The sequence below is a fragment of the Ambystoma mexicanum genome, chromosome 7p, assembly GCF_040938575.1.
Source record: "Ambystoma mexicanum isolate Mex_15411 chromosome 7p, UKY_AmexF1_1, whole genome shotgun sequence".
Taxonomy (NCBI): domain Eukaryota; kingdom Metazoa; phylum Chordata; class Amphibia; order Caudata; family Ambystomatidae; genus Ambystoma; species Ambystoma mexicanum.
In genome coordinates, this window is record NC_090939.1 from 872,619,043 (window position 1) to 872,645,606 (window position 26,564).

The window sequence follows — 26,564 nt, forward strand, 5'->3', positions numbered from 1 at the left end:
TTACGTTTGTACTTGTATGTTTTTCATATATATGCAGCTCAGGGTCTTGACATAGAATTCTTGTTTTCTTTGCATTTGGGACTTTATACTTGAAGGGAAATCTAAGTGCATGTCCCAGAAGGCAAAGAAAAAACATTACTGGCGTATCATCTCCTGAACGAAGCATGTTATTAGCATATATGCCGGTAGGGCATTTGAGACTGCGTCCAATGACAGCCAAAGCCTAGTTATTGGCCTTTGCCAGTGCAGGTTTTACCACTTTTAAGACAGCCACACCCTCCAGTTGTAAAGAGTGGATTCTGTAGTCCTTCTTCTATTGCTGTCCCTGCTTGTGATCGGCCAGTCTTTCTCCTACTTCTATGGCGCTGTTTTGCCATCTACGCGTGAAAGCTGCGATTGTTGGGAAAGAGAAGAGGAAGGGCCTTACGCGCGCGCGAGTGGACGTTTCGTGACGTCAAAAACCCGTGCGCCAGCAGTGTCGTCCTTTTTCCTCGCGCGCGTGCCTGGAAGCGTCCACTCACTGCTGAAGAAGCACCAGTAGCAGCCGGCCACCGTCAGAGAGCTTCCATTGCCAAACTAGCAGCGCTGACTGTCAGTGCGAGGACACCACAGCCGCCATGCCCAAGAATAAAGGTGAGCGCGACAGGGCCCGCTCGGTGTCTGAACTCCGTTTGTAATCGGAACCATGAGGCGGAAGCACAGGAGTGGACTCGGTCCACCTCCCTCCCCAACTGTTCCATCTATCGGGGAGCGGGGAGGCGCAAGGGCCCGTTTGAGGGGTTCAGCAGTTGTACGAGAGACTCTCTTCGTTATCTCCCACCCCCGCCGAGGGAGTGTGTGGCAGCCTGACCGGTGAGGATCGAGTCACTACCCAGCTGGAACTGCAGGCCTGCCGGTGCAGTCTAGAGGGGTTTCGGGTATTTCTAAGTGGGAGAGCGGTAATCAGAGATAGGCGAAGGACACTTCTGTGAGGATGTCAACCTTTGGGAATTGATTAAATTGCTACCACCGCATCTAAGGCTTAGTCTGACTCCTGATTACGCGGGCTAGGTACGCATATATCGGTTGTCAAACGTCAGTATGGTCCAAATTAGAAGTGGTGAACTCGTAGTCTCAAACATGTCGTTACTTTTTAACCTAAGATGACTGATAGGATGTCATCTGGTTAGGGTGCAGTGGCATGAACTTTTTTTCAATTTTAGAAATAAAATGTAGTAGTAATTCTGGTTCTAAAAGTTTAGTCTGCAAACCAGTCGCCCGCATTTTTATTGTCCCATTTCAGAATCCCAGTGCACTCGTTCATGTACTTCTGCTGTTACAAGTTCCATTAGGCAGAGGTGGCTTTTTAACTGTCTGCATGTATTAATTTAAACTCTAATAGTGTGTCCATGTCAGCCTGGTGGTACATTAAACTACAGATGTTAGCCATGTTTCATGACATGTTGGATAATGGGATTGCACAATTTGTCATATTAGTGTCAGCTTAGAGAGATGATGCTATAGGGCAGGTGTTTTATTAGCTGCCTCGTTAGGGTTCCACAACCATCATAAGGACTCCCTGCCCGAGAAGCTGCCTAGTTACTCTCAGTCAAGTAGACTGAGGGGGTGAAGGTGCGTAGCCTAGATGAGAGTTCAGGCCAAGAGGGCGTTCCCAGTCTTGGTTTCTGCTAGGGAGTCTTACAATTCCTGCAGACAAAGCAAACACTGTATTTCAGAGATTGGACTCCTGACATGCTTGCTTTGGGCAAATCTGCTGTGGCATTTTTCCCTTTAAGGGGGCGGGCACATTCTGTAGTTGCTCTGTTGTGGATCGTCTATAAGTCCTCTGTCACAGAAGTGAAGACTGAAGTTTTCAAGGAAGAGGAAAGCTCTCCCCCCACCCCCATGCCATCTTGGGGGTGCATTTGGGGTGACACTGACGTAGAGCTTGTGGTCTGTGCCCTGGAACTAGGATCCAATGCAATAGAGGTGGTGAGGTAACCTTGTTTAGGGGCTAGAGTGGAACTGAGAAGCAAAGGACTCCTCTTTACCATGGACTCGGCAAATCTGTAACTTCAGAAGCAGCTTTAACCTTTAACACCTGAAGACCATTGTAGACCTGATCTACTTGTTTCAGGTGATACAAACCCCACTCTAATAATTAATACTTTAATGTGATACAGATTGAAAGTAATTCAAACTTTACACATTACAAATTACATAGAAAAATAAGCTCTTTACAAATATGAACATAAATATATACATCAATACATAGTTCCTTTACAAACATCAACATTACTTCAAAGAGAAAGTAAAATACAAAATGCTATATAGCCAGTTATCCTTGGCTACATGTTAGCACACACATTGTGATGGTTATGCAGGAGTTATATACACCCCTACCAGAGACATCATGCCTCTATACCCATTAGCTGAGTAGGAGAAGAATTACCTCTTCCCAATCAGTCACTCGAATATTAATAAAACCTTCCTATTAGGACATTTTAAATCAAGGCGCCCATAACTTTTTCGATCTGTAGCCATACGTTATACAATGCAATATAAAGATGCATGTTAGAAGTATTAGTACAATAAAGCCAGAATTGTCTTTCACATATAGTTTGCAGATCGTGCACAAATTCCCCAAGATATTTGGTAATTGAGGATCCCAATACAGAGCACTCGGTTAGTAAATGCTTGGCGGTCTCCAGGCATTCACGGAGGTTACATAAACGACATACTCGCTCAGCAGTAGGGATCTTTTTCCTGGATCCTAAATTATACAAAGTCGGTAATTGCTCCAGGCAGAATAGAGTAATAAACCGTCTGAGCCTTATGGAGGGGCAGAGGTACAAATAAGCTTGAGGTTTCAACCCCACTCTTGTGAACAAATTGTTTACTTTCTCTTTGAGCCATCCATATGCTGCCTCAACCTGATTCCGACTCCTCTTCGGGGAAGCAACTGTCTTAATACCCACTCTGCCAGCTTAAAGCCACCACCTTGCCCATTCGACCCAGCAGAAGCGTTGTTCCACTACCAATTGGATCGTTGCCTTAAACCGCTGGGCGGCATAGACTTCACACGTCTTGAATGCTGACTCGCCGTTCGGAAAGCGCAACGAGACTGTAACGACTGCAGTAAAGCACTTGGAAGACTGGCTTGGTGCTCTTGACCCCCTAAAGACACATTAAAGTTTTATTTGAAGGGCACAAGCCTCCCATGTCCACATTAAAGAACCTTGGTGACTTTTCAGCTCCCCCATCCTCTTTTAAAGACATATCCTTTAACATGGCCACTGAAATCGTTTGCCGGAGCACTGCTGCCTATTAACACAGGGTGCACTTTATTTTCAGACTTCATTTTCAGACTTGATGGTTTCCTTTACGAGAGTGGGTCCTGGTGCTTTTTAAATGTATTTTGTTACATTTGTTTTCTAAACCGTTGGTTGCACATTCGTACTGTGCAACTGTATTTTGCAACAATCAGCTTGAACCCCACCTTTGGAGTGAAGCCTAACCTGAGGCAATGACGATATACCTATGTGTTTGTCGACATTTTGGCTGGTGGTCCTGCTGATGTAATGTGTGGGGCGAAGTATGCATTTTAGAACCTACTCTGCTAATGCATCACAGTACTTTTCCTTGTGAACTCGGCTAGCGATGGCTTAATTGCAGTGCAGCCCATCTGTCCTTCGGCCATGTCAAGTATACCTACTCTAACCGCTGGTGGTTTATTCGCCCGCCCCCCCTTGCTTTCTGGGGCTTGAGTCAAGCATTTTTGCTTGATCACCGGAGGGCTATTCCATCGTATGCAACGTACTACGTTTTTTAGACCTACAGTATACAACTAAGATTATTCAAACCTGAACTTGTAGGGTCTCGTTTGTGTTCTTCTAGGGAGTGTGCAGTGATCTTAATTTGCAGTCTAACCATGAAACATGGTCGTTTTTGGCTTTGATTTTCTATGGCTTAAATAGATATCCATGTACAATAAACACTGACTCCGTATGGTGTATGAATGCAAAAGCTACATCACTGCTGCCAGTCTTAGATGGAAACCTTTACTTTGCAGTAGTTCACTCTCAAATTTGCACAACTGCTTTTTTGATTTTACTTGATGGTAGTTAATGGTTTTCATGTAACATAGCTTATTTAGTTATAAGAACGGGGGATTAAGAAAATAGTAAAACGTATTTTAAAATTAAAGTTAATCCGCCCACATTAATGCGTCACATCACTTAAGGTGCTGGCTCCAGGCTAACAGTTATTCTACTCCTTTTAATGAGGGTGTGTACAGGGGAAGGAGTAAAACAAAATGGAGAGGGGGCAAACACGGTGCACGCACCTTTCAATAAAAGTACCTGTTTGGAGTGACCAGGCAAACACAGGTCAGTGGCATACAACAATAGTTTATTCAGCATCAAGGTTGGCAACCCCAGCCAGGAAGCTGGCCATCAACTGGTCCCAATAGAACTCGCCCTCATAAGATGCATATTAACATTTTGTGGCATGAGCCACAACTATGTACATGGCAACCGTAGTTAAGGAACCTTCATGTGACATGACACTAAGATAAAGAATGATGGCTGGTGAGCAGATCCCCCAACACCTCCCTCCTTTCCCAAACAACAAAAATTTGGGAATAACAAGAAGGAAAAGTGGAAACAGAATATGTACAACGAATCCGAAAACATAAATGTGATAGGTCGGCAGCCTATGGCCCCATGAAAAGAAACTGAAATAACTTACCTTTACGCATCCCTGCTCATACCACTCAACTCCAAGGCACACCACTCTTAGCAATGGCTACCCTCTCCTTGTCCAATACAGCACCACCTTCAACAAGCACCGAAGACCCCAAATCTTTATCACCAGTTTGGGATCAGAGTACACAAGAGGCCATTTCCTCACCTTGGTGGGAATCTTTATTTTGATCCACGCTCCCTCCTTCCCAACCAAAGGTCTTCAGCTATACTTTTGATCATGTCTAGTCTTTGCTCTGACTCCACTTGCTTGTATATTTTTTCTCACACCTTCAATGTCTACATCCACACGTTTTGACCTTCCTATCCATCCTGATTGATTGTTCACAACCAATATTTAATATTTCACAAGTAGTCCTTCCTCATGCAACCACATTTCACTCTTCACAAGCTTGTTCATGGCAAATTTATGAAAAAAAGCTTCAAATTCCATGGGACCAAAATAGGCAAACATTGAGAAGACAGCCAATTTTAAGACACTATAAACAGTTCACTCTAGCAACTACTCGTAGCAAATCTTACAAAGGAAAGTTGGGTATTAATTTGGTTCTTAAACGGACCACTCATTATCATCGGCCAGTGATTCACATACACCAATTACGCATACACCTAGGGGGTTCATGTGTTCTACACTCCACGCATGGTTAGATTGCATTGGCCACCATCAAAAGACTGAAAACCAATGAAGCATACAGTGTCGCCTTCCATCTCATGTGATGGATTGCAGATCTCAGATTGGCCCAGCTTCCCCCCCCCCCCCCCCCCCCACGATATGGCTAGACTATAGTAGACAAAATGAAACATTGGCAGTTGGAGCTACATTTAACTCTTACCCAACTGTTATTCATCAACACATAACTTGTGGTCATGTCATTTTTATAGTAACTTCTACCGGCGATTTAGATGCTATGTTAGCCAAGTGCTGTGCAGCTTCAAGAAAATTATGAGCACTTAATATGCACACCTGAAGATGGGAAATAATCTCAATAGACATTCAGCGGCATCGTTCGAAGCCTGTTATGGTTGAGACGAAGGGTAAAAACGACAAGTTGCAAGCTACTAACCCGCCACAATAAATTACACGCAAAGTACACCATTTCATACTTATCAATTGCCAATAACTTATAGCAAGTGTAAATGTTGCCCCCTGGTTGAGATCATACTTTGAATGAGAATGCCTGCACTATGCCCAGGCCTCCAGATAAGTTGTTCCTGGCCCATTTACACATTCTACTATAGGACAGCTTTTATCGTTCTAGGTGTATCATTTAGGCACCAGATGAGAACAAGGTCAGTGCAAGAACCACACTATCAATTCTCATTTGGACGAAATTGCGAGCCATGTGAACACATTTGTCATAGCGTGTACTCTGAGCATGTTAGAAACAGCACAGCAAGGGGAGCGTTTCAGATTTGTTGCTGCTGTGTTTGGTGTCTGTAGATATTCATGAAGGAGCATTATGCTGGCATTTATTTTCCTAGCATTTTAAGGCCATAGCTGTAACAAGATGAAAAACCTAGTTACAATTGGGAAGCATCTATGCTTTAGTGAACGCTTTCATTCCACAAAATTTTTGGGTGTTCCTATGTCATGTTCATTTATCAAAGTACACAAATTAGTGTTACAAGCGTGAACTTTTAATTATGGTTTGCTATTCCTACTATGTGGAAGGAGTTCGGCAGCAGTTTACCTTCATATTTGAACTAGTTGCTATCAATACTACATTAGTTCTATGAGGATCTTGAACTGCAGAGGCAATTACTGTCCCTGCTCTATGCGGTTGGTGCCGCCAATGCAATACCTTCCCTATTCTATGTTAGGGGAGGGCTGGGTATGTTCTTTTGTGATGGAATTAGGCATATGCTGTTACCATTCTATGCAAGTGTAGCTTGCATTTTCTAGGCCCATTCACTAGTGTGTGGGTGCTTTGTGCCATGCTGTGACCTATGCAATCTACGGTAATCTAGTACTGTTGAGACACACAACATTCCTGTTCCATATGAGGAAAGAATGATCTACCATATACATTTACAATACATCCAAACCAAAAAAGGAAATGCATTCAAAGTTAAAACAGAAGAACGGTCAATCAATAAAACACTGAAAAATAATTACCGTACAAGCAATACACATCCTCCTTGGTATTCATTATACAAAGGAATTCAAAAACCATCTCCACTTAAATGATATCCAGAAAGTTTAAAAGCAAAATAACTCCATTCTCCGAGTCACCACAAAACCTCACAATCTATATCGGGATTATAAATAAGATGTCTAAAATACAACAATTGTAAGCTTCGGGCAGTTAATCTTCAGTCCATACTATTAGATTAGGAACCTACACTAACTCATATTTTCTTCTGAGACTCCTTGTTCAAAAAATATTTAATCTAAAAATTAACAAAATACACCTTTTCCTTTTTTTTGTGGGGAACAAACCGATATTTTGGCAACATTTCCACCTTCTTGTGTTAATATGCAAGACGTTTCATGGAGGAAGTATGGACTGGATCTATAGTTCGCTCCATTATGTGACAAACAGGGCTTTTTTTTCTTTTTAAATATTTAGTAGAGACCATGTCCTCTCGCATAGAAGAATATATTTTACCAGATCAAAGAACTTCCACATTAACATCTGATATTTCCAGTCTTTGCTTGGAGGGAAATTAAACTCCATTCCTATCTTAAATGAATCGGTACACTCCTTGGAATATTTAAAGTTACTGCTTCCAAACGGTCCGTTTTCTGATACACCCATTCTTGCAGTATGTCCACACCATATAGTAACTCAGGGATCACTTTACTCACATAAAGCACCAAAAACTTGAAAATGGCCCAGATTGCCTGTTAATACAACCTATCTGTGAACCAAGGGGCCCTGCCTGCTTTTTCAAATAGTCATGGTCTGCTCTTGGCGGGGCTTATAAAGCTGGGAAGACTTGATAAAACTATACGATAGTTGTAATTTTTGGTCATTTAAAAAGCATTCACAGGTTTAAAATTGGCAAAATCCATAATTGTTTTACTAGGGTTGATGGGCAATGTTTTTCCAAAAGACTGTAAATGCAGCAATTAATTTCTGCAAACCCAATTGGTGCAGTTAAACATATCGGCATACGTTAGTCAAAATCTGACAGGGGGAATTCTTGGCGGGTCGAAAACCACAGGTGAGAGCTCTTCCTCTAAATTGACTGAAACGTAACCCTGCCTCAAAGGTGTACCCGACTCCATTTTTTTTTTTAAAAGAGCCCCTGAATACCTGAACATTAGTGTCCAATTGTAAATCAATTTCAACAACCTTCCCACTCAACCCCCCTGGTCTGCCAGCATGTTCATTATTCCACAACTCCAGTTAACAATCAAATGCTATAAAAAAAATACATTTCCCCACGCCAGATCGTGTAAGAGCCTAATCATAAAACCATTGGCTGAAGTCACTTGACATTTGTGAAACCCCACCCGAGGGTTTTAAAATGACCCATCTTCATTGACAAGACCTCTTTTTGCTGTAAGCGAGGCTTTAGACAAAAAAATGAGGGACTTACCAGATCACAGGTTATAAAGCCCCCCGCCCCCAAATCAATGTCATGTTCTGAGCTTACATTTCCCTTTTGACATCACGTTTACTTCAAAGTTTAACAAGGCAGCGTAACATACTCCCACCTCAAACTACTGCAGCACTGACCAAACTGACGGTGATAGTGGAATGGTATTTTACAAAAGTGGGTTTCGCTTGTCCAAATATGGCACTACATGATGTATTACTGCACAACTGTCAAGACATCCCATCATAAACTGAACTATTTTAAGCAAAGAGGAATGCATTCTAACTTATTCAAATATAAAAAGGCTTCTTATCCTTGTAAAGGAATGCACTGCTAATGATTCCATTCTTTTTGATCTGCTTAACCGAGTCGTTCAAAACCCCTCAAAAGCAGTAGGTGTATAGTAGGCTTTCACTGCCTGTGAAGCTGGCGTTTACTAATCTTTGAAAACGCCTACCTTTTAACCCCGCAAACAAAAACAAAAAAACACGCCTGTATGGTCCACCATGTTGGAATGATATACGTTTAATTTTAAACCCCATCATTTGGTTACCAATTAAGTTGACCCATTATCCACCATTCGGTTGACAAAGAACTATACTGGCGTATTAGTAAAGAATGTTACTCTTATGCAAAGCAGTATGTTTAAAGTACTTGCGGATAATGGAATTCTTAAAATCGGCATTATAAAGCAGAGTACAAACTACTAGGTGCTCATTGAATACTATACTTACAGCACCAGGCTAATGAACGGGCTAGCAGAGCAGCTGCTCAAGTCTACCATTGTAAGTTATGGTTTAACACATGTTCCAATTGGTTATCTCCAGTTTGATTGTGCTAAAAGGATTCACCAAGCGCAACGATGGGCTCCAATGTACCCCTGCTTGTGGGATGTACTGCTTTTTTTTAGATGTTCAAATAACCAGTCTATAGCCAATAACCCTGTTTGCCCTGCTAATGATGCTGCTCCCTCTGCTTTTCTTCAAATGCAGTGTGTCTAGGCCAGGTTGTTGATATTGCCAGTGTTGTTCTAACAAGAGGAACGACTAATTAAAATGCTGTGTCCAGTCTTACCTTAAATATAGTTGTGCATGGTTAAGTGTTTCAAGGCGTATTAACCACATTCATTAACAGACTGCAAGAGTCTGTAGTGTTGTTGCCAATTCGACAAGCGTAGGTGGCGCCATTTCCCAGGCGCGCAAGTCTTATAAAGCCCAAGCGAAATCGGCTGCCATATAGGATCTGACATTTAGGACAAGGCAAACTGACAAAACTTGCGACGGATTAAAAGGCCTTCTGGAAAAGTTTCCTTAGCCTTACTATTAGCTGCCCTAATCCTACCGTTTTCTTAGAACTTGTCCAGAAACCAGCCGCTGGCGATTTAAGGTTGAAACCAGTTTTCTACTGGCTCCGGTCCGGATCTGGGCATGCCCGGAATTGATTATAGCGAATCAATCTCCCATGTATAAAGCTTAGAGGGAGGTCCCGGTTTACTCATGTCAAAGGATACTTTCATCGTTTGAACCTTGATACCCTGTGGAATGACCCTGCATCCATCACTAAGACAAGTGCAATGACAGTGAAGACGACGAATGCATGCTGTAAATGGTAGACCAACTTAGTTATGAGACATATTTGGACCAAAATTAATCCGCCTTTTGTAAGGTACACTTAAAAAGCAGAGATTTAACATTGTGAGTGTTATTTGCAAATTGAATGATGAAGGTACCGATGACTGTCCAGCATGTGGGTTGAGAAACAACGCATTGGTTTATTTTATGCATTTATGTATTTTGGGATACCTCAGGCCAGATATTTGAGACCATTTCCAAATGCAGTACCCGTCACAGAACAGGCCTTGATCATGGTCAGGCGAACAGAGAATGACAATTGTGCATAATGTGACAACATATGTCTAGTACTTTGATATTGATATTTTATTTCTATCGCGCTCATACACAAGTGTTTCAGAGCGCACAAGGGAAGGGGAACAGGGGGAGAAGTGCATAGAAGGGGGAACAAAAGGAGAGTGCGGAGTGAGAAGGAAAAAATAAAAAGGCTACAATGGGAGTGCAGCCAGCAAGTGGCAAGTGCTGGGTTTATGGCAGCAGGCTGGGTAGGTCTGAAAGTGCAGGAAGAAAAGGGGAGGGCTGTATGTGTACAGATACAGACCCCAGTGCAAGGGGTGGCCCGGAGGCAGTGCGTGAGGGTGGCAAGATGAGCAGGTACCTGGGCCCGGAGGACAGAGGGTGGCCAGGTACATGGTGCTGAGGAAGAGGGCCCGGAGGACACAGGGTGGCCAGGTGCATGGTGCCGAGGAAGAGTAGAATCAACAGAGGAGAGGAGAAGGCAGAAGCAAAGAGGAAGGTTTTGAGGTGCTTCCGGAGCTGGTTCTCAAGTTTTAGAGTTGCAGAGAGGCTGTTCCAGAGGGGGGCCCCAGCGGAAGACGGATTTACCCCCAGCTCGTTTCTTTGAGAAACAACTGACGCTGAGGGAGTTAGAGGAGCAGAGTGCTCAAGGTGGGAGGTATTTGCAGAGGGATGAAGGTATTTTGGACCCAGGCCCCAGAATGCCTTGTGGATTTCTGGGGCTTGGCGTATAAGATCGAAAATTATTCAAGCTTCAGGATTGCACTTCTTATGTATGGTATGTATTGGTATCCAGTCAGTATGTCAAATGCATTTCGAAAGAATGCAAATAATGTTCGTTCTGATTTTTTTTTTCAAATGTATTTTTTTTTTTATTTAATACGTTTTTTGGGGTTTTATATGTAAAGTGTTTTACAAAACGGGCGTTAGGGGTGACCCCCCACCCATAAAGAAAAGAAACATTTGAATAATTTTTGATGAAATGTTTGCCATTTTTGCATTCGAAAAAAAGGCATTTGAAATACTCCCTATTTGAATAAACCGTATTTAATACTAACATTGAACCTAGAGGCTTTTTTTAACTTACTTTTGACATGACTTGTGAAATTATCATCCAAGTTCACGATTTTTATCTTTATAATATGTACTAGCCATTGTAGCATATCTTGGTCAATATATTTAGTTAATTCATAGGGTCACTTCTGTTCCCCGGCTTGAATATCAGAATTACCACTGATAGGCAAGCTATGGTAGCTCAGCGGCAACGTGCGCGCCTTGCAAGCAAGAAGACACGAAGCAACACTGGTTTGATCCCCGGGTCCGCGCTTAGAAACCTCTGGGTGTTTAAGCGCATTATAAATACGCAACTAACAAAAAAAAACTATTCCTGTAACAGCGCCTCGATGCTCGCGGGCTGTGTGAGCGCTTTAAAAATGCAAATAAAATATGGTCAATGAAAAGGCGACTGTCTTTTGCATTTGAAAGGCACATTTGTATTAGATGGAATGAGAGGTATGTGCTGTTTACGAACAGCATCCAAGTTCTGTCAATTACACTGGCCTCTATGATGCATCTTTGTAGACGTGTAACTGTCAACCTTGTTCCATTGCAGAGTCCCTGTGATGGCATAAGATTGCGTAGTAGCATAATACAGCACCTACTTTCAGTTATAGCTCGTAAGGAGTCAACTGTCAATTGACACTGGAACTGCTATGACCTGTGTGAAGAGGTGGGGGTGGGAAGTAGTAACTTGAAATTACTCCGAATGTGTCCAATAGAACCGTGCTCATTCTATTAGTTAATATATATTGTTGAAGTGGCAGGTGCACTTTGCCATTTGGACAGCAGAGAGGGCAACCTACCAAATTGCATCAGCCTAGTTAGGAAAAGATAACTAAGGCGTTTTATATATAGAGATAGTGTATGTATGCCAAGTGACAACTTGGCAAATTATGAATAGGTGTTTTCATTGACCCGAGGATGCGATAACAGATGTTAATTTGTGTTTGACTATGGCCAAGGGTAAAATGACTGCTGGTGAGACCAGGTAGCACCTGCAAAATAAGTGGAATGCACTTCACTTAGAACATTTTCAAAGCAATACTGGTTTGCGTGGTTATAAAGACTTAATGTATGCAATTAAACTGATGCAATGTAACTGCTGCATCTTTAATAGGCTGCTGCCAGTGAAGGTAGCATCCAAAATACATACAGGTTTCATTAATTAGTTGTGTGGGTGGGGTGATGGAAGGCTGAGGGAAATTGTGCATCAAGGCACAGATCTTGCAGGACCCAGTTAGCTCATGGGATTTGGAGTTCCCTATGACAATCTCCTAGAGAACCTGGAAGAATACTATGATTTGGAGACTACTTAATTGACTTCAGTTCCTTAAATTGAAGCACAAGTTGCAAGCTCATGAGACCCCAGAACAGTTGCCAACTTCTTTGCAAACCTTTTATTCCACCCCAAATGCAATCATGAAGAGCCCTCACAGACTTTTCCAACCACTATTTACCGGCTTATTGTCCATCTGGAAGAAGCCACTTCAAGTGGCTAAAGCAGCTGGCAAGCTGACGGACTAGAAAAACTACTGAAACCGAGTGGAAACAGCCCTCATTAAGACACTGGAACAGTCCCCCTTGGATGACCGACTGCACAGTCGGTCAGCAAGGGAATGTGTGTTTTAAAGAAACAAGCTAAATTGCAATACACATGTAGGGGTACTGTTAGGGATCATCATTCTTTATCTTAGCGTCATGTCACATAAGATTCCTTGACTACTGTTGCCATGTACATGTAGTTGTGGTTCATGCCACATAACGCAAGTGTGCATTTTATGAGTGCGAATTATATTGGGACCAGTTGGTCAGCTCCCTGGCTGGGGGTTGCCAACCTTGATGCTGAATAAAGTACTGTTGTATGCCACTCACCTGTGTTTGCTTGGTCACTCCACACAAACTGGCGACGAGGATCCTGGACTTAGGCTCTGGCAAACCCCAGCGGACCCTTTCTTGGGTAGATGGTGGCGATTGTTTGCCGGAGTGGCGGTCATCTCTGATGGAGTCAGACAGCCTGATCCGGTGCAGCAGCTGTGTTGTGAGGCATTGCGAGGAGCGCCTCTGAGCTGCCGTGGTCCGTGCATTGAAACACCCCAGTGCTGCAGAGAACTGGATAGGTCCAGCACTCAGCTTGAGGCGATCTGGTGGGGGTTCAAGGCACTAAGAAGCGCTTGGGCGGCAGGTATAGAGGATCTGGAAGCCGCCGTCTAAGCTGAATTGGGCTAAGGGATGGCCCGTGAGCTGTGGCCTCTCTTAGAGGAAGGCACACGTAACGCTTGTGGCGCATGATGTGTCCACACGCCGGCCTCGGAATGAAGCACCCGTGAGTTCAAGGGGTCGCAGACAGGAGAACCGTAGGCAGAACACATTCAAAGGAGCACCAGCTCCATGGGTGAGAACGGTGCTGATGTCACGAGGGAGAAATTTTGTTTGAGTTATCGGCACTTTTAATTAGTTGTTTTAAAAAAAAAAAGAGAAAAGGAGATACTCACTTTTCCTGAGTCAGTAACATAAGGCATATCAAAGCCTTTGGTGAATTACAAGTCTAGTGTGCCGCACTTAATAGCGTTTACAAGGGGAGGAACTGACAGCCAGCAGGCAGTTCTGGGAAAATATCTTGGTATCTTCAGCAAAACGTTCAGTATCATGGCGAATATACCTGCGCCTGTCTTCTTCCTTACCAGTATTGGGGAGCCCAGAATCAGATGGGCAGATTGGAAGGAGGGTTTTACTAAGTATGCTTTAACAGCATTTGGCTCGAACTATTGAAATGAGAGGAAGGAGGCACTCATTTTTTGGGACCTGCTGGTCAAGATTTGTTACGCAAATTACCAGAGCCCTCCGACCTGGGGGAGACGGGGCCCTACAAAAGAACACTTGCCAAGTTGGACAAGCATTTTCACGTTGAGGAAAACATACTGGAGCGTTGCAGATTTGCCACAAGGGAGCAGAAACAAGGTGAGAGTATTGAAGTTTGTGACAGCGCTCAGGGCCCTAGCTGTCAAATGTAGGTTTACGCACTGCCAAGATGAACATCTTACAGATCAGTTGAGTGTTCGAATGATGTCGTGAGAAAGGAGCGTGACCCTACCTTAGATGGAGCAATTGAAATCGCAAAGATGGTAGAACATACAGAAAAATGCATTAAGACACTTCAACTTGACAAGGGGAGTCAATAGACAGACTTAAATCAGAAGAAGCTGTTGTGCATACGGTTTTGAAAGATCAGACAGGAGAACCGAGGGGCAAGGAGAGTACAAGAACCATAGAGACTCGAGTCATCAAGAGACTCGCCTGAGAGAGGGGCTATGCGAAAGGGCCTGCAGGGCCCAGGGAGTTCAGGAATACTATGACAAGGAGATGTTTTAGGTGTGGGAGCCCCACACATCTAGCATTTGACAAAGAATGTGTCGCAGTCCATATAATTTGTCATGAGTGCGGAAGGAAGGGAAATCTGACACGGTGTTGCAAGAATTTCAGTGGGGTTCAGATTCGGAAAATCTCTGCCAGTAGTGAGGATGTGGAGAGAAGTTATATTTTCTGTAAATGCGGTAGCTGGCAAGGTAAAGATACTGAAACCCCATGCGCAGGTGATAATCAATGGGATTTCGGTTAGAATGTTGATTGACAGCGGTGCAGACTACACTTGGTGTGGGTGTGTAGAGAGATACCCACGTGTTGTACATTATGGGAAGGTGAGGTTGAGGCCAACGCTTATGGAGATGTCCCGATAAAGATCTTGGGACGTTTTGAAGGGGAGCTACAATTTAAAAAAGGTAGTAAAGCTATAGGCACCGTTTATGTAGCAAACCAGGGTGGAGAATTATTATCCTGGAGTCAGACTGAGCTAAAGATTAAGCTAGATGCTAGTCATCCTGACCAAGTTTTAGCGGTGAAGGGAGTAGAAACGCAAAATGACGCTAAGAATAATGTGGTGGGGGTGAAGGATGAATGCAAGAATGGGAGTCTTGGATGCCTGAAAGTCTTTGTACACAAAATTAGATTGAAGATAGGGGCGGTTTCAAGAATTGCAAAATTGCACGCAGTACCTCTAGCATTACATAGGGAGGTGGAAGAGGAGTTGGAATGGAAGGTGATGGTGTCAGAATTCAGTCCTCAGAGTGGGTTAGCCCCATTGTAATTGTGAGCCCCATTGTAATTGTGCGGAAAGCCAATGGCCAGATAAGACTTTGCATTGACCTCAGACACCTCAACAGCATGTTAATAGCCGATCGGTTTCCCCTCCCGAGAAAATGATGGGGTCCCTGGACCCACAGTGTTTTCCATATTCGAAGTCAGCGTATCACCAAGTAGAACTTCACGAGGAATCTAACAGCATTCATTACTCCCATAGGTTTGTTCAGATGTGCGAGAATGCCGTTTGGGATAGTATCAGCTGCCAGCGTGTTTTAGAGTATAATGCACAAACTTCTGGGGGAGAAGCAGGTGTAATGTGCTACCAGGATGATTTACTGGTATGTGGGAGTGATGAGATGGAACATGTGAGATTGGAGAGTGATGACATTTCTGGGTGAAGCTGGTTTAACCATAGCTGTGGAGAAGTGCATTTTTAGGGCCAAGAAAGTGGTATATCTTGGGCACGATCACAGGAGATGGAATTAGGCCTAAGGAAGATGCTGTAGAGGGAATCGGGAGCATGGTGGCGCCTCAAAGCAAGGGGGATGCGTTATCCTTTCTGAGACTTGTTGAGTTCTATGATAGGAGACTAGCAGACAAACAAGAAATATGCACAGGCTTACACGTAAAGGTGTGAATTTTGCCTGGGATGAGTTATATCAAAAGGAGTTTGAAGAGGCGAAAGTGGCAGTGGTCAAAGTGCCCCTTTTGGAGACATTTGATAATAGGAAGACCATATTTGTTGATGCGAGTGATTATGGTTTGAGTGGTGCTCTGATGCAAGAGGATGACGGTGAGTTGCCCATTATAGCATTTGCTTCTAGAAGTCTCAAAAGTGCTGAGGGTAGGTACTCTAGTGGAGAAAGAAGCTCTTGCTTGTGTGTGGGGCGTTGAGAAATTTAAAATATTCCTGTGGGGGAGAGAATCTACGATCTGCACTGACCACAAGCCGCTAGTAAGCATATTTTCCAAAGGAGGTCTTGGGGTCGGGGCCATCTCACTGCATAAAGAAATGGGTGAGCTCCATGCAGGGATTGAGGTTTACCAGGGTACATATCCGTGGTGATAGCAATATTGTAGCAGATGCCTTTCGAGGGGTGTCGAGCAAGATAAAGTTGGTGTGATTGAAGAGAAGCAATTGGAGGAAACAGTGGAGATTTTTCAAGTTGAGTTCTATACAAAGGAGTAAATGGCATACTGCTTGCATGGAAGATGTATTATATCAAAATGTCTTGACCAAGGTGAGAAAGATTATGATTAACGAATGTGACAAGACTTGTAAGGGTTCGGAACGGTGAGAAATGAACACTGGGTTCAAGGTGATTACTTACATCAGGGGCACATCAACTGGTTGTTGTGCTGTAATAGAGTTGGCCCATGTGGGTCTTTTCGGTTTGGCTAGAACAAAAGGTCTTGCAAGGGCCAATTTTTAGTGGCCTGGGGTAGATAAGGACATTGAGGAACAGGTGTAGAGTTGGGTGGATTGTGTAGCAGGGAACAAGGGTTTGACAGTTCAGAAAGTGCCTATGATTGTGCAAGGAACTCCTAAAGTGCCCTGGGAGGAGGTAGTGCTCGACTTATTAGGTCCGTTCAACATTAGGGGGATCATGGGACATTTATTTGCTAGTGGTAATGGATCTTGTCCCAAGTGGCCCGAAATGTGTGTTGAAGGAAATTTCTAGTAGCAGGATAATTTAGTTCTTGGAACCAGTGTTCTGGCGAGAGGGATTCCCCAAGATGTGCTTATCAGACAATGGTGCTTAACTGGTGCCTAGAGAATTTAAGGAATTTCTTGGGAGATATGGTGTGGAACAGGTCACCACAGCATTGTATCATCCCCAAGGTAACGGCTGTGTAGAACGGTTTAACAGAACGCTCATGGAGGCAGTCAGAATAACAGTGGCAACTGGGGGAGACTGGCTGTGCGCTGTGATGGAGAGCACTTTCCAGTATCAGATAGCGCCACATAGTGTCACTGGATTGTATGAGATTCTGTGTGGCAGAAAGCCCAACACCCTACTTGTAATGGCCTTGTGAAGTGCAGCAGACCGAATGAGGCCTGTTGGCTTTGGAACGTGCAAGGTTGTAGTTGGTAGACATTTTAGTAGGAATGGAGCAAGTAAAGCAATTGCTGTTCTGGTTGGTTTATTTACAGCTTTGAGGATTGCTGCTGCTTGCGCAATTAGCCCTTGCCACTTGGTTGCTCCGGCCACCGCCTATTTAACCAGTCCTCCTCTGGCATCCTCCTCGCTGGTGTCCTTTAAGGACAAAGAACTGTGTATGTGCTAGATGAGGCCATGGTGCAAAGACCTGCTATCCTGCATTTCACCTGCAAGTAATCCCTACTACTCCCCAAAAGACATCACTGTTTCTTCCCTCCACAGCGATTCCCCACTTGCTATAGTTTGAATGGCTAAGCACCCCTCCCTGTTTTTTACTACCTTCCTCAGACTTTTGCATCGAATATGCTGACTGTCTAGAAGGGGGCATGAGGCGGATCGGCAAGCATCCAGGCCTGGATGGCAGCAAACGGCCTATGCCTTAACAGGGATAAAACGGAACTCCTAATTGTAGGCCCCAAGGAAACTCTAAAAAAACTGGACACCAAATACAGCAATTTCAGCATTGAAAACATGATCATCCCAGTCTCAACTGCAGTGAAAACAGTCTTTCTTGACTCCACGCTCTCCATGAATAGACAAGTCAGCTACTACATCTCATCAGCAGCTCGCACTACTAAAATCATCAACGCGGTAAAACCCTACCTCTCTGCCAAGAACTGTCTCGACATTGCCAGAGCCGCCATAGGAGCCAAACTGGACTATTGCAATGTCCTTCTGCTAGGTACTTCTGCCAAGAACATGAACAGGCTACAAATTGCACAAAATAATGCTCTCCGTGCTGCCCACAGTATCCCCAGGAAAGAGCATATCTCCCAGGCCAGACAAGATGCCCACTGGCTCCCTATCAACGCATATTCAAGGTGCTCATAATCACACACTGATGTCTTTCCCAATCAGCGCCCCAATACCTAGCTGATCGGATACACCCTGCACAATCACTCAGACCCAAGCGAGAACTCTACTCTGACCAACTCGCGGTCCCTGTCTTTAATAGAGCCAAAGCCGGCGGTACTAGCTTTGAAGGCACCAAAATCCTGGAACCTACTACCCCCCCCCCCCGCAACTCAGGAAGGAAACATCACTCCTAGCCTTTAGAAAGTCTGACAACCTAATGTTCCACTGTAACCAAGGAACTGTCTCTGTAACCAAGTAACTGTCTATCGCCTAATATGTATGACCCTCTTATCGCCTAATATATTATGACCCTGAACGGGAACTGTACACTGCTTTTTGCCTGCACCCAAGTGAATATGATGTAACAGCGCCACGATGCCCTAGGGCAGTTGCACGCTTTATAAATGGAAAAAAATAGAAGGGATTGACTGTGCGCCATCGCCTTCCCCCCTCCCCCCACCCACTCGCTAGAACAATCTTGATAGACCACTCGCCTGCTGGTTCCCTTTTATCTCATAATGAATCATCACCTTCCACCTAATGTATAGAACACCTCAAACTTGCCCACATCTCAAGCTTTCTCTCCTCTACCACATTAAAACACAGTAATGTCTTTCTCTGAGATTAACGTCCCCCAAGTCTCACACAGACAACCATGCTCTCTGCACCCACTGCATTCATGGACCTGAAGCAAATTGCTTTTTCTCCCCACTCAACCCTGCACAATAAGGATATCCTAGATTTTCTCTACATCGCCACCCTGCCAATTCACATGCACACAGACCCTGTCCCACTCGACTGACCTGACCATGCCACTGTCCTTTTCAATTACCCTCGACCATGGCCCACAAGTCAGGCCCCCTCACTCTGCACTAATCATTCAAATCTTAATCTTTCCTGATCAATGGGCTAGAAGAAAACTGCAGACTTACTACTCGATCTCCACGACAGTCGTAGGCTTCTGATTACGACGACCAAACCTGCCTACTACTCCACCATCTCTGCAGTCTCTCTAACTAGAGCAGTGCCTTCTTCGAAGTAGTGAGTCATTGTACCAAGCTCTAACCCCAGGCATCCAGCAACAGAATTAACCACTTTGACAAAATAAGCAGAATGTGACAGATGATCAGATCAACCTACAGCATTCGCTCCTTCTGCACCCCAGCACACACTGCCCCTCTGGACGGAATTCATTTTGGCCCTCCCTAGACATCCTAAAATGCTAGACTCCCTCAAATTTACTTCCTCGGCCTGTCCATCAACCCACACCACTATTGATGCATCTGTCACTGATGGGCCATTCCCAGACACCATAAAGACTGGCCTCGTATGAACTCTTGGAGAAATAAAAAACGACCCTAGACCAGATGGCTCTGCCCCAAGTGTACAATTGACAGCCAACATCCATTTGTTGGATGATGCCCTCCTGGCAATAGCAACGTATTCCTCAGATGAATTTAACACTGCATCCTCGCTCCTTGCTGAGGGGATTGGATTCTCTGGCAATTTCTTATAAACTTTTTTCAACAAAACGTGCTTGGATGTGCCACACTAGAGACAAACCACTAGTACTCATTAAGTAATGCCTACTTTGATTTTCCCCAACTTCTGGTGAATTTGTGTATTGGAAAAATGGTTGAGTAGACTATAGTATAAAAGACCAAGACCATCTAGCATCAACACAACTCGGGTAGTGTGGCCGATCTACTAGATGCCATATTTCACCTCTTATCAACTCTTCTATGGTAACATTATTGCATTCTGTAAAAAATGCATATAAAAACCACTTGCCCTTAAATGTGACATCGAACTCTTGACATGGCCCTTCATAAAATGTCTCCAATGAGATACTCACGTTTCAGTATCACATCCGTCACCAATAAGGAGTTCTAGCTTGTATCCCGATCAGCGTAAACCAATATAAACCTTAGTACTTGCCTCATTTCACAAGTTGGAAATATTAAGTACATAAAAATTGTTATAATTTAAATTAAGCTCAGCAAGTATAAAGTAAATTACCCAGGGAGTATACTGCTGAACCGGTCCTAATATCTGTTGCCGTTAATTTGCTTAACAAATGGATATTAAAGGGATAGTCCAGTAAAAAAATCTATTTAAAAAATAGATGGGCAACATTAAAAAAAAAATACTGGCACATTTTTTTTTTTTAAACTTCCTATGTAAAATTTTGAGCTATTCAAGCTCAAAATTCGCAAAAGCAAGCACATGGGCGCATCCATTTTGTGAAATGGATGCCCGTCTGTGCTGGCTTTTGCTTTTGCGGCACTAATGAAGGAAAAGCCAGCAAGCTGTAGTAAACACAACGCGGTTGTGTTTGAAAACGCTGCGGTTTTGCTTTCCGAGTTTCTCAGGCTCCTCCGAGCCGGAGGAACCTGAGAAACCCGGGGGGAAAAAACCGCAGCGTTTTCAAACACAACGTTGTTTTTGTTTGCGGTCGCTTGTGTAACGGAATGCTAGAGTGAAATCCATTCACGTGAGTGCCATATTGATTGGAGCAAAATGGCAGCTTCCGAAAAAGCTTCAGAGTATCCACACACAATACAAGACGTTTAAAGGCAACCTTGAATTCTGGCTACTTAAAATTGCTGTTATCCTATAGAACAGATATAAACTGTTTTTAGTATATTACATGTAACATTAGTCAAATATACTATGTTTTCAAAATTAAATGAGTATACTAGATCTAGTTAATGGGTGCTTAAAACATGTTATGTTTAGAAGGCTGTTTGTCGCATAAACAAAGTCTCATTACTGGTAGAAACTGAGCCAACGCAACCTTTTCTATGCAGCGGGTTCCGGGGATATGTGGTAATAAAATTAGCATGTGGTGGTTGAGCACTTGGTAGGATGCCAAATTTCCAAATGCAACCAAGGCTTACTGTTTTAAAATTGTTTTCTCGCCATTTCCGAGTACTTTTTGTACTGTTTGTTTTGGTTCATACCACCCCATTTCACCTATTTCTGTAAGCCCCGTCACGGGGCAAGCATAAATCTGCATCCCTTCATGAGCTTTTATAATTTTTTTAAAAAAAATTATAGCTGCATGCCACGCCCTCTCCGGGCGGGCACACCTGGGAACTTGTGGCCCTCCCTATGCAAACTTGGCACGTGCACCTTTCAAATCATCTACTCCCTAGTGCAACACGCACAAACACTTGTGGCACATGCTTCATTTCAATGACGCACTCAACTACATGAACTCCAACTCCCTGCTTACTCAACAAAGATTAAGGCCCTGTCCTGCTTGGGTGTCTCCTGCTGTTCCTCTACCCGCTCTCCCCCACAACTCATGGGATATTTAATATCCTCCTTAGCCTGCTGTGGAGTGCTCTGAGGTCATGATAGTTCATGAGTTATATAGCACCTATACACAATGTGTACTCTTCAAGGCAAGAGAGGGAACAAGGGAAAATACAATGACATTCTTACAGGCCATGAACAGTAAGGATGTGAAATTAACTATCGTACTCGGCCTGACAACATTTCAGATAGTGCAGGAGCTAAAACATAGATGAAGGGAGGGGGAGAGTGGGAAGGAAATGGAAACAGACAGGCGACTACTGTACTAGGCCTGATATTTGTGGTAGAGCCGGAGAAAAACAAAAGGTATGGGGTGCAGAAAGGTAGGAACAAAACAAGCGACTATCATGACATTTCAGATGGTGCTGGAGGGGGAGGTGTGGTGTTGAGGAAAAAAAACAGTAAGGGGAGGGGTGAGGAGATGGACGAGGTTGCTATCATACTAGGTCCAGGGACAATTCTGATTGAGTAGGTGCATAGAAGAAAGTAAGGGGAGGGGAAAGGAGGAGAGAACAGAGTTAGCAGTCAAAACAGTGGAGAGGCAAGAGGGGAGAGGATACAATTGCAGAAGTCAGTAGGAACACATAATAATGCAAGCCAGGATACAAGATGAAGATGGGAACAGCATGATTCAGGGCCACCATGAGTACAAGATGCAAAGGAAGTCCAGCATGAGAGTTGAGAAAGGGTGACGCACCGTGAATGAATGAAGTCCATAAGTCAAATCCAGCATTGGCCACAACATGGTGATGGTGAAACCAGAATTTCAGGACAGACACCTGCAGAAGTAGGCTTGAGGGGGGTGATGGGGTAGCAGAATCAAGCCAAACGGGCAACACCTGTGTACAAGAATAGTGGGGGCACAAGGGAACATCAGAGGGGCTGGGGGTGGCCTGTGGGGACAGAGGGAGTAACACATGTTGTTGCATGCTTACCTGCTGTCTGAGCAGGGGGGTCGGGCCCTGGGTCCACCTGCTCCAAACCGGAATTGCCTTTTTCTTCGGCAGACATTCTCGGTTTGGCACTCTTAAACGCCACATAAATGGGTTGTGCTCGAGTGCGCCATGCCTGGGGGAGGAAAAAGCCATGTAAATGCTCAGTCCATGTGCCACCCACCTCCCTTTTGCCAACTGGTGGGTTTACTTGTTTTTGTCTACTGAAACGGATCGGTTTAACCTAATGACCCTGTTTCCTGTTTTATGTGTCTCTCTCCAACACGGCCATGTTACAAGGACTTAATCCTGTTTTCATCTACTTAGGTAAGGGAGGTAAGAACAGGCGACGTGGTAAGAACGAAAACGAATCTGAGAAAAGAGAACTGGTGTTTAAGGAAGACGGACAAGGTGAGGTGTAATTTTGATGCTGCATTTGTATTTCTGAATGTTGTAATGTAATCGGCAATGACTTGCATTTTGCAAACCTTTTGTCCAGTGGCTTTAGCAGATTTGAGTTTGTGAAGATGATCTTTCCATTGTCCATGTTTGGCATAGACATCAATTATCCCCTAGGTGTAGTTAATTCTCTGTACACCTCGTTATCTAGAATCATTTACTTCCATTTGGTTGTCCTTCATTTGGCATGGGGCTGTCTGCCTGTATGTCCACAAGTTCGAGCAACATACAGGTGTAGAACATTTACTTGCACCATACCTCAAGAATCATGGAAGGCTAATGTCCTACCTTCCTCCCAATAACATGATGATCTGTGTATGCATTCATCCGGTACAGGTGGCTGCCCGCCAATCATAAACTAGTCACAGTATGCATGAAGTACATATCCTGGGAAATGTAGTGATTCTGCATGCCTGGGCGATGCCATTTTCCCTAACTTAATGCCCTTGGAGCCAACGCCTTCTAGTGGGTGGATATGTGTTCAACTGAATCCCTCCATCCAAAACGTTACTCAGTTGGAGGTTTACGGGATCTGTTCACCCCCACCCCAGTGTGTGGTGGTAACCCATGCTTGACTTGTATGTATTGATAGTGGCCTTGCCTGCCCAGCATCTGAAAGACCTGACCGCCCCCCCCCGCGCAGAAGCTCAATATTCCCCCCCAATTCACCCCACCCCCCCCCTCGGACTTCCGCTCGCCCGGATTTTGATTGCCATTATCGGTTCCCCCTGATCCTGCTGGCCAGTGTAATTTGTTTACCCCATCCCAAGTCTGCAACCATGCAATTCCCACCACCTTTGTTACTGGTGGGATCACCCCTTCTTGTGCCCCCTGTACATGAGTCCCTCTTGGCCCCTACCTTTCCATCAACCCGTTCCGCATCTACTAAGGTGTCCCTGCTCTCTGTATGCCCATCCATTCACTGTGGACAGTTGTGACGCCCAGTAATACAGCCTCAGGAGGTTGAAAGACCCCCTTCCCACTGGGAGTTGGTGTCTCCAACTTCACTCTGGGCGTCTTGCGTTTCCACAGGCATTCTCTCCGTATCGCATCTATGTAACTCATGCCTCTATTGCTCTGGGGAGGGCTGGCTTATGTATAACGGTCTTGGGAGGGTCATCATATTGTAAAGCGCTGTCCTGCCCATCGGTGAAAGACATCCGCTGCTTGATGTCTCGCCCAAACATTCTCACCACCAAGATAAGGGTCTCGTCACTTTGAATTACTACTCCTAAATATCTAAATCCATTTTCCAGTTTTTAGCAGTGTTGCACCTCTGGTCTCCTTTGCCCCCACACCACCGGGTAGTGGATGGCCTTGTCCCAGTTTATGCTAAACCCTGAATATGATCCAAATTCTTCTAGGATGGCCGTTGCCCTCACAATGGAGTTCATCTGGATTCAAATCTAGCAGGATGCCGTCTGCATATATCAGCTACTATGCCTACAAGCCAATCAAAGCCTACCGGCTCCAGATCACTCCTGATCCATTCCACCAGGGGGAACCACATGGGTGAAAGAGGACATACCTGTCTGGTACTCGCCCTAGCGTGAAACCTTCCAACCATGCCTTTACCCTTTTCCCGGGCTGTAAAACCTGTATACAGCACTCTTTCCCCACAAATCCTTCCCTGAAACCATTCTCCCCAGGAATGCAATCGGATACGCCCATTCAATGGAGTCGGATGGCCTATTTGGCTTCGAGTGCCTAGATGTCCAGTGGCTGGTTAGATTTCGCCCACCCCAGGACCAGATGCAGCCTTCCACTATTCAATCGGGTGGACATCGGGATAAACCTACATTGGTCCTTAACAATACCGATGGTCTTGTTCAACTGACTTGCCAAGACATTATGCTGGATCATGTGCTTTGCTTTTCCCCGATGTTTTCCATTTTTGAGAAGCTGAATTGGCTTTGGCTTAAACAGGGATGAATATCATTTAGGTCTAGGGTAACAAACTATAAAACTGACCTCTTGGAAACTGAATTAAACAATGGAAACCCGATTGGCATATTCTTGAGGGTCCTGAAATAATGCAACATTGCAGCAATTTACTTGCAGTACTCGTGTGTAAACCACTTTCTACGTTCACAGGTCTTAATATTTATCCAACATGTTTAACGTAAAGCTAAATCTATTGTCATTTTGAAATTAATTTTGTATGGAAGTCCTGTTATGGAGAATTGCAGCAGGGTTTCATTACGAAGGGTTTTTTCTCAAGCACCTACTTGAGGGACCGGCAGTTTTATTTCAAACAAGATGTTTTTGACTACAAATTTATGTTTACGTTTATTTGTGCAGCTTTTAAATTTGGCTGTAGTTAAATCGTGTTAAAGATTAATAGTATTTTTACTCTTGCGCTTTCTTCCTTTGCATTAGAGTATGCCCAGGTGATCAAGATGTTGGGAAATGGGCGTTTGGAGGCGATGTGTTTTGATGGTGTGAAGAGGTTATGTCACATTAGAGGGAAATTAAGAAAAAAGGTAAGGCTGATTACAAAACGTAAAATAACAATTTGCTTTGGTATTGAATGAGGATGACTTGTCTTGCATTGCAACCTTTGTTTCTGCTTTTTCTGACAGTGAGACGAAGGTAGCTTAACTATTGAAGATATTTTACAGCAGTTAGCTGTTGTGGCTGAATTGAGTAAATATGTAAATTCAGTCCAACAGTACATTCGTAGCTTCCAGAGTTACTGGTGCAGTAGAACTTCATATGCAGAAACTCCTGGGTCGGTGCAAGATTGCATTCTCACTAGATTTGGGTCTCGCAGGACCCACTACAACATGCCCCCTGACTAAATAACTTGTCTTGGGCTGGCACACTTTTTTGCTCCCTAGAGTTTTTACCATTGCTCTCCTCCCAGAAACCATCTTTTCATTGAGGGTGTGGCTGCCTCCTACATTTATTTAATCTGCTTGGGCTTTGCAGAGAAAGTTTTAATTTGCATATTGATCCAGGTGTGTTCATAATTTTGAACTAATTTTCTTTTGACTTGCGTCATACTGGCTTGAATATATTCAAATGTCGTTTTGTGAAATTGTGCTTGCCTGAGTGATGCTAAACCAGGACTTCTGTTTTCAATATTCTACATTCAGGTTTGGATAAACACCTCGGACATCATTTTGGTTGGTTTGAGGGATTACCAGGTAAATATAATGGGTTAATTTGGTTTCGTGTGCATTGTTTTATATTGCATGAGTTAAAGAATTCTTGTAACTTGGAATGTTGATCTTATGCTACAACACTTCTGTTTCGCACTAGTTGTAATAAACCGTTTTGTATAGCAGGGGCCTTGCTTCATTTAAGGCGTTGGATCATTTTTTAATGTTAAGTAGATGGCCTAAATCTTGTGATTGAACACTAAAGTGTACACATTTCAGCAATTGCGCACACTAAGAACTTGCCTTTACGAACATTAATGCGGACAGTCTACTAGCTTTCACAACATTAAATGAAAAACTTTTATATGTTTATATGATC

General features: G+C 43.9%; 1 protein-coding gene across 1 annotated transcript in view; it reads left to right on the forward strand.

Annotated features, from left to right (window-relative positions):
• The first annotated feature begins 341 nt into the window (after positions 1-341).
• The window catches only part of EIF1AX (eukaryotic translation initiation factor 1A X-linked), a 48,949-nt gene continuing 22,726 nt past the window's right edge, over positions 342-26,564 (forward strand). Inside the window, exons 1-4 of the mRNA XM_069637079.1 lie at positions 342-633; positions 22,950-23,033; positions 25,461-25,564; positions 26,180-26,230. Coding sequence (XP_069493180.1) covers positions 618-633; positions 22,950-23,033; positions 25,461-25,564; positions 26,180-26,230 — 255 coding nt within the window. The 5' untranslated portion in view covers positions 342-617. The remainder of the gene's footprint in view (positions 634-22,949; positions 23,034-25,460; positions 25,565-26,179; positions 26,231-26,564) is intronic.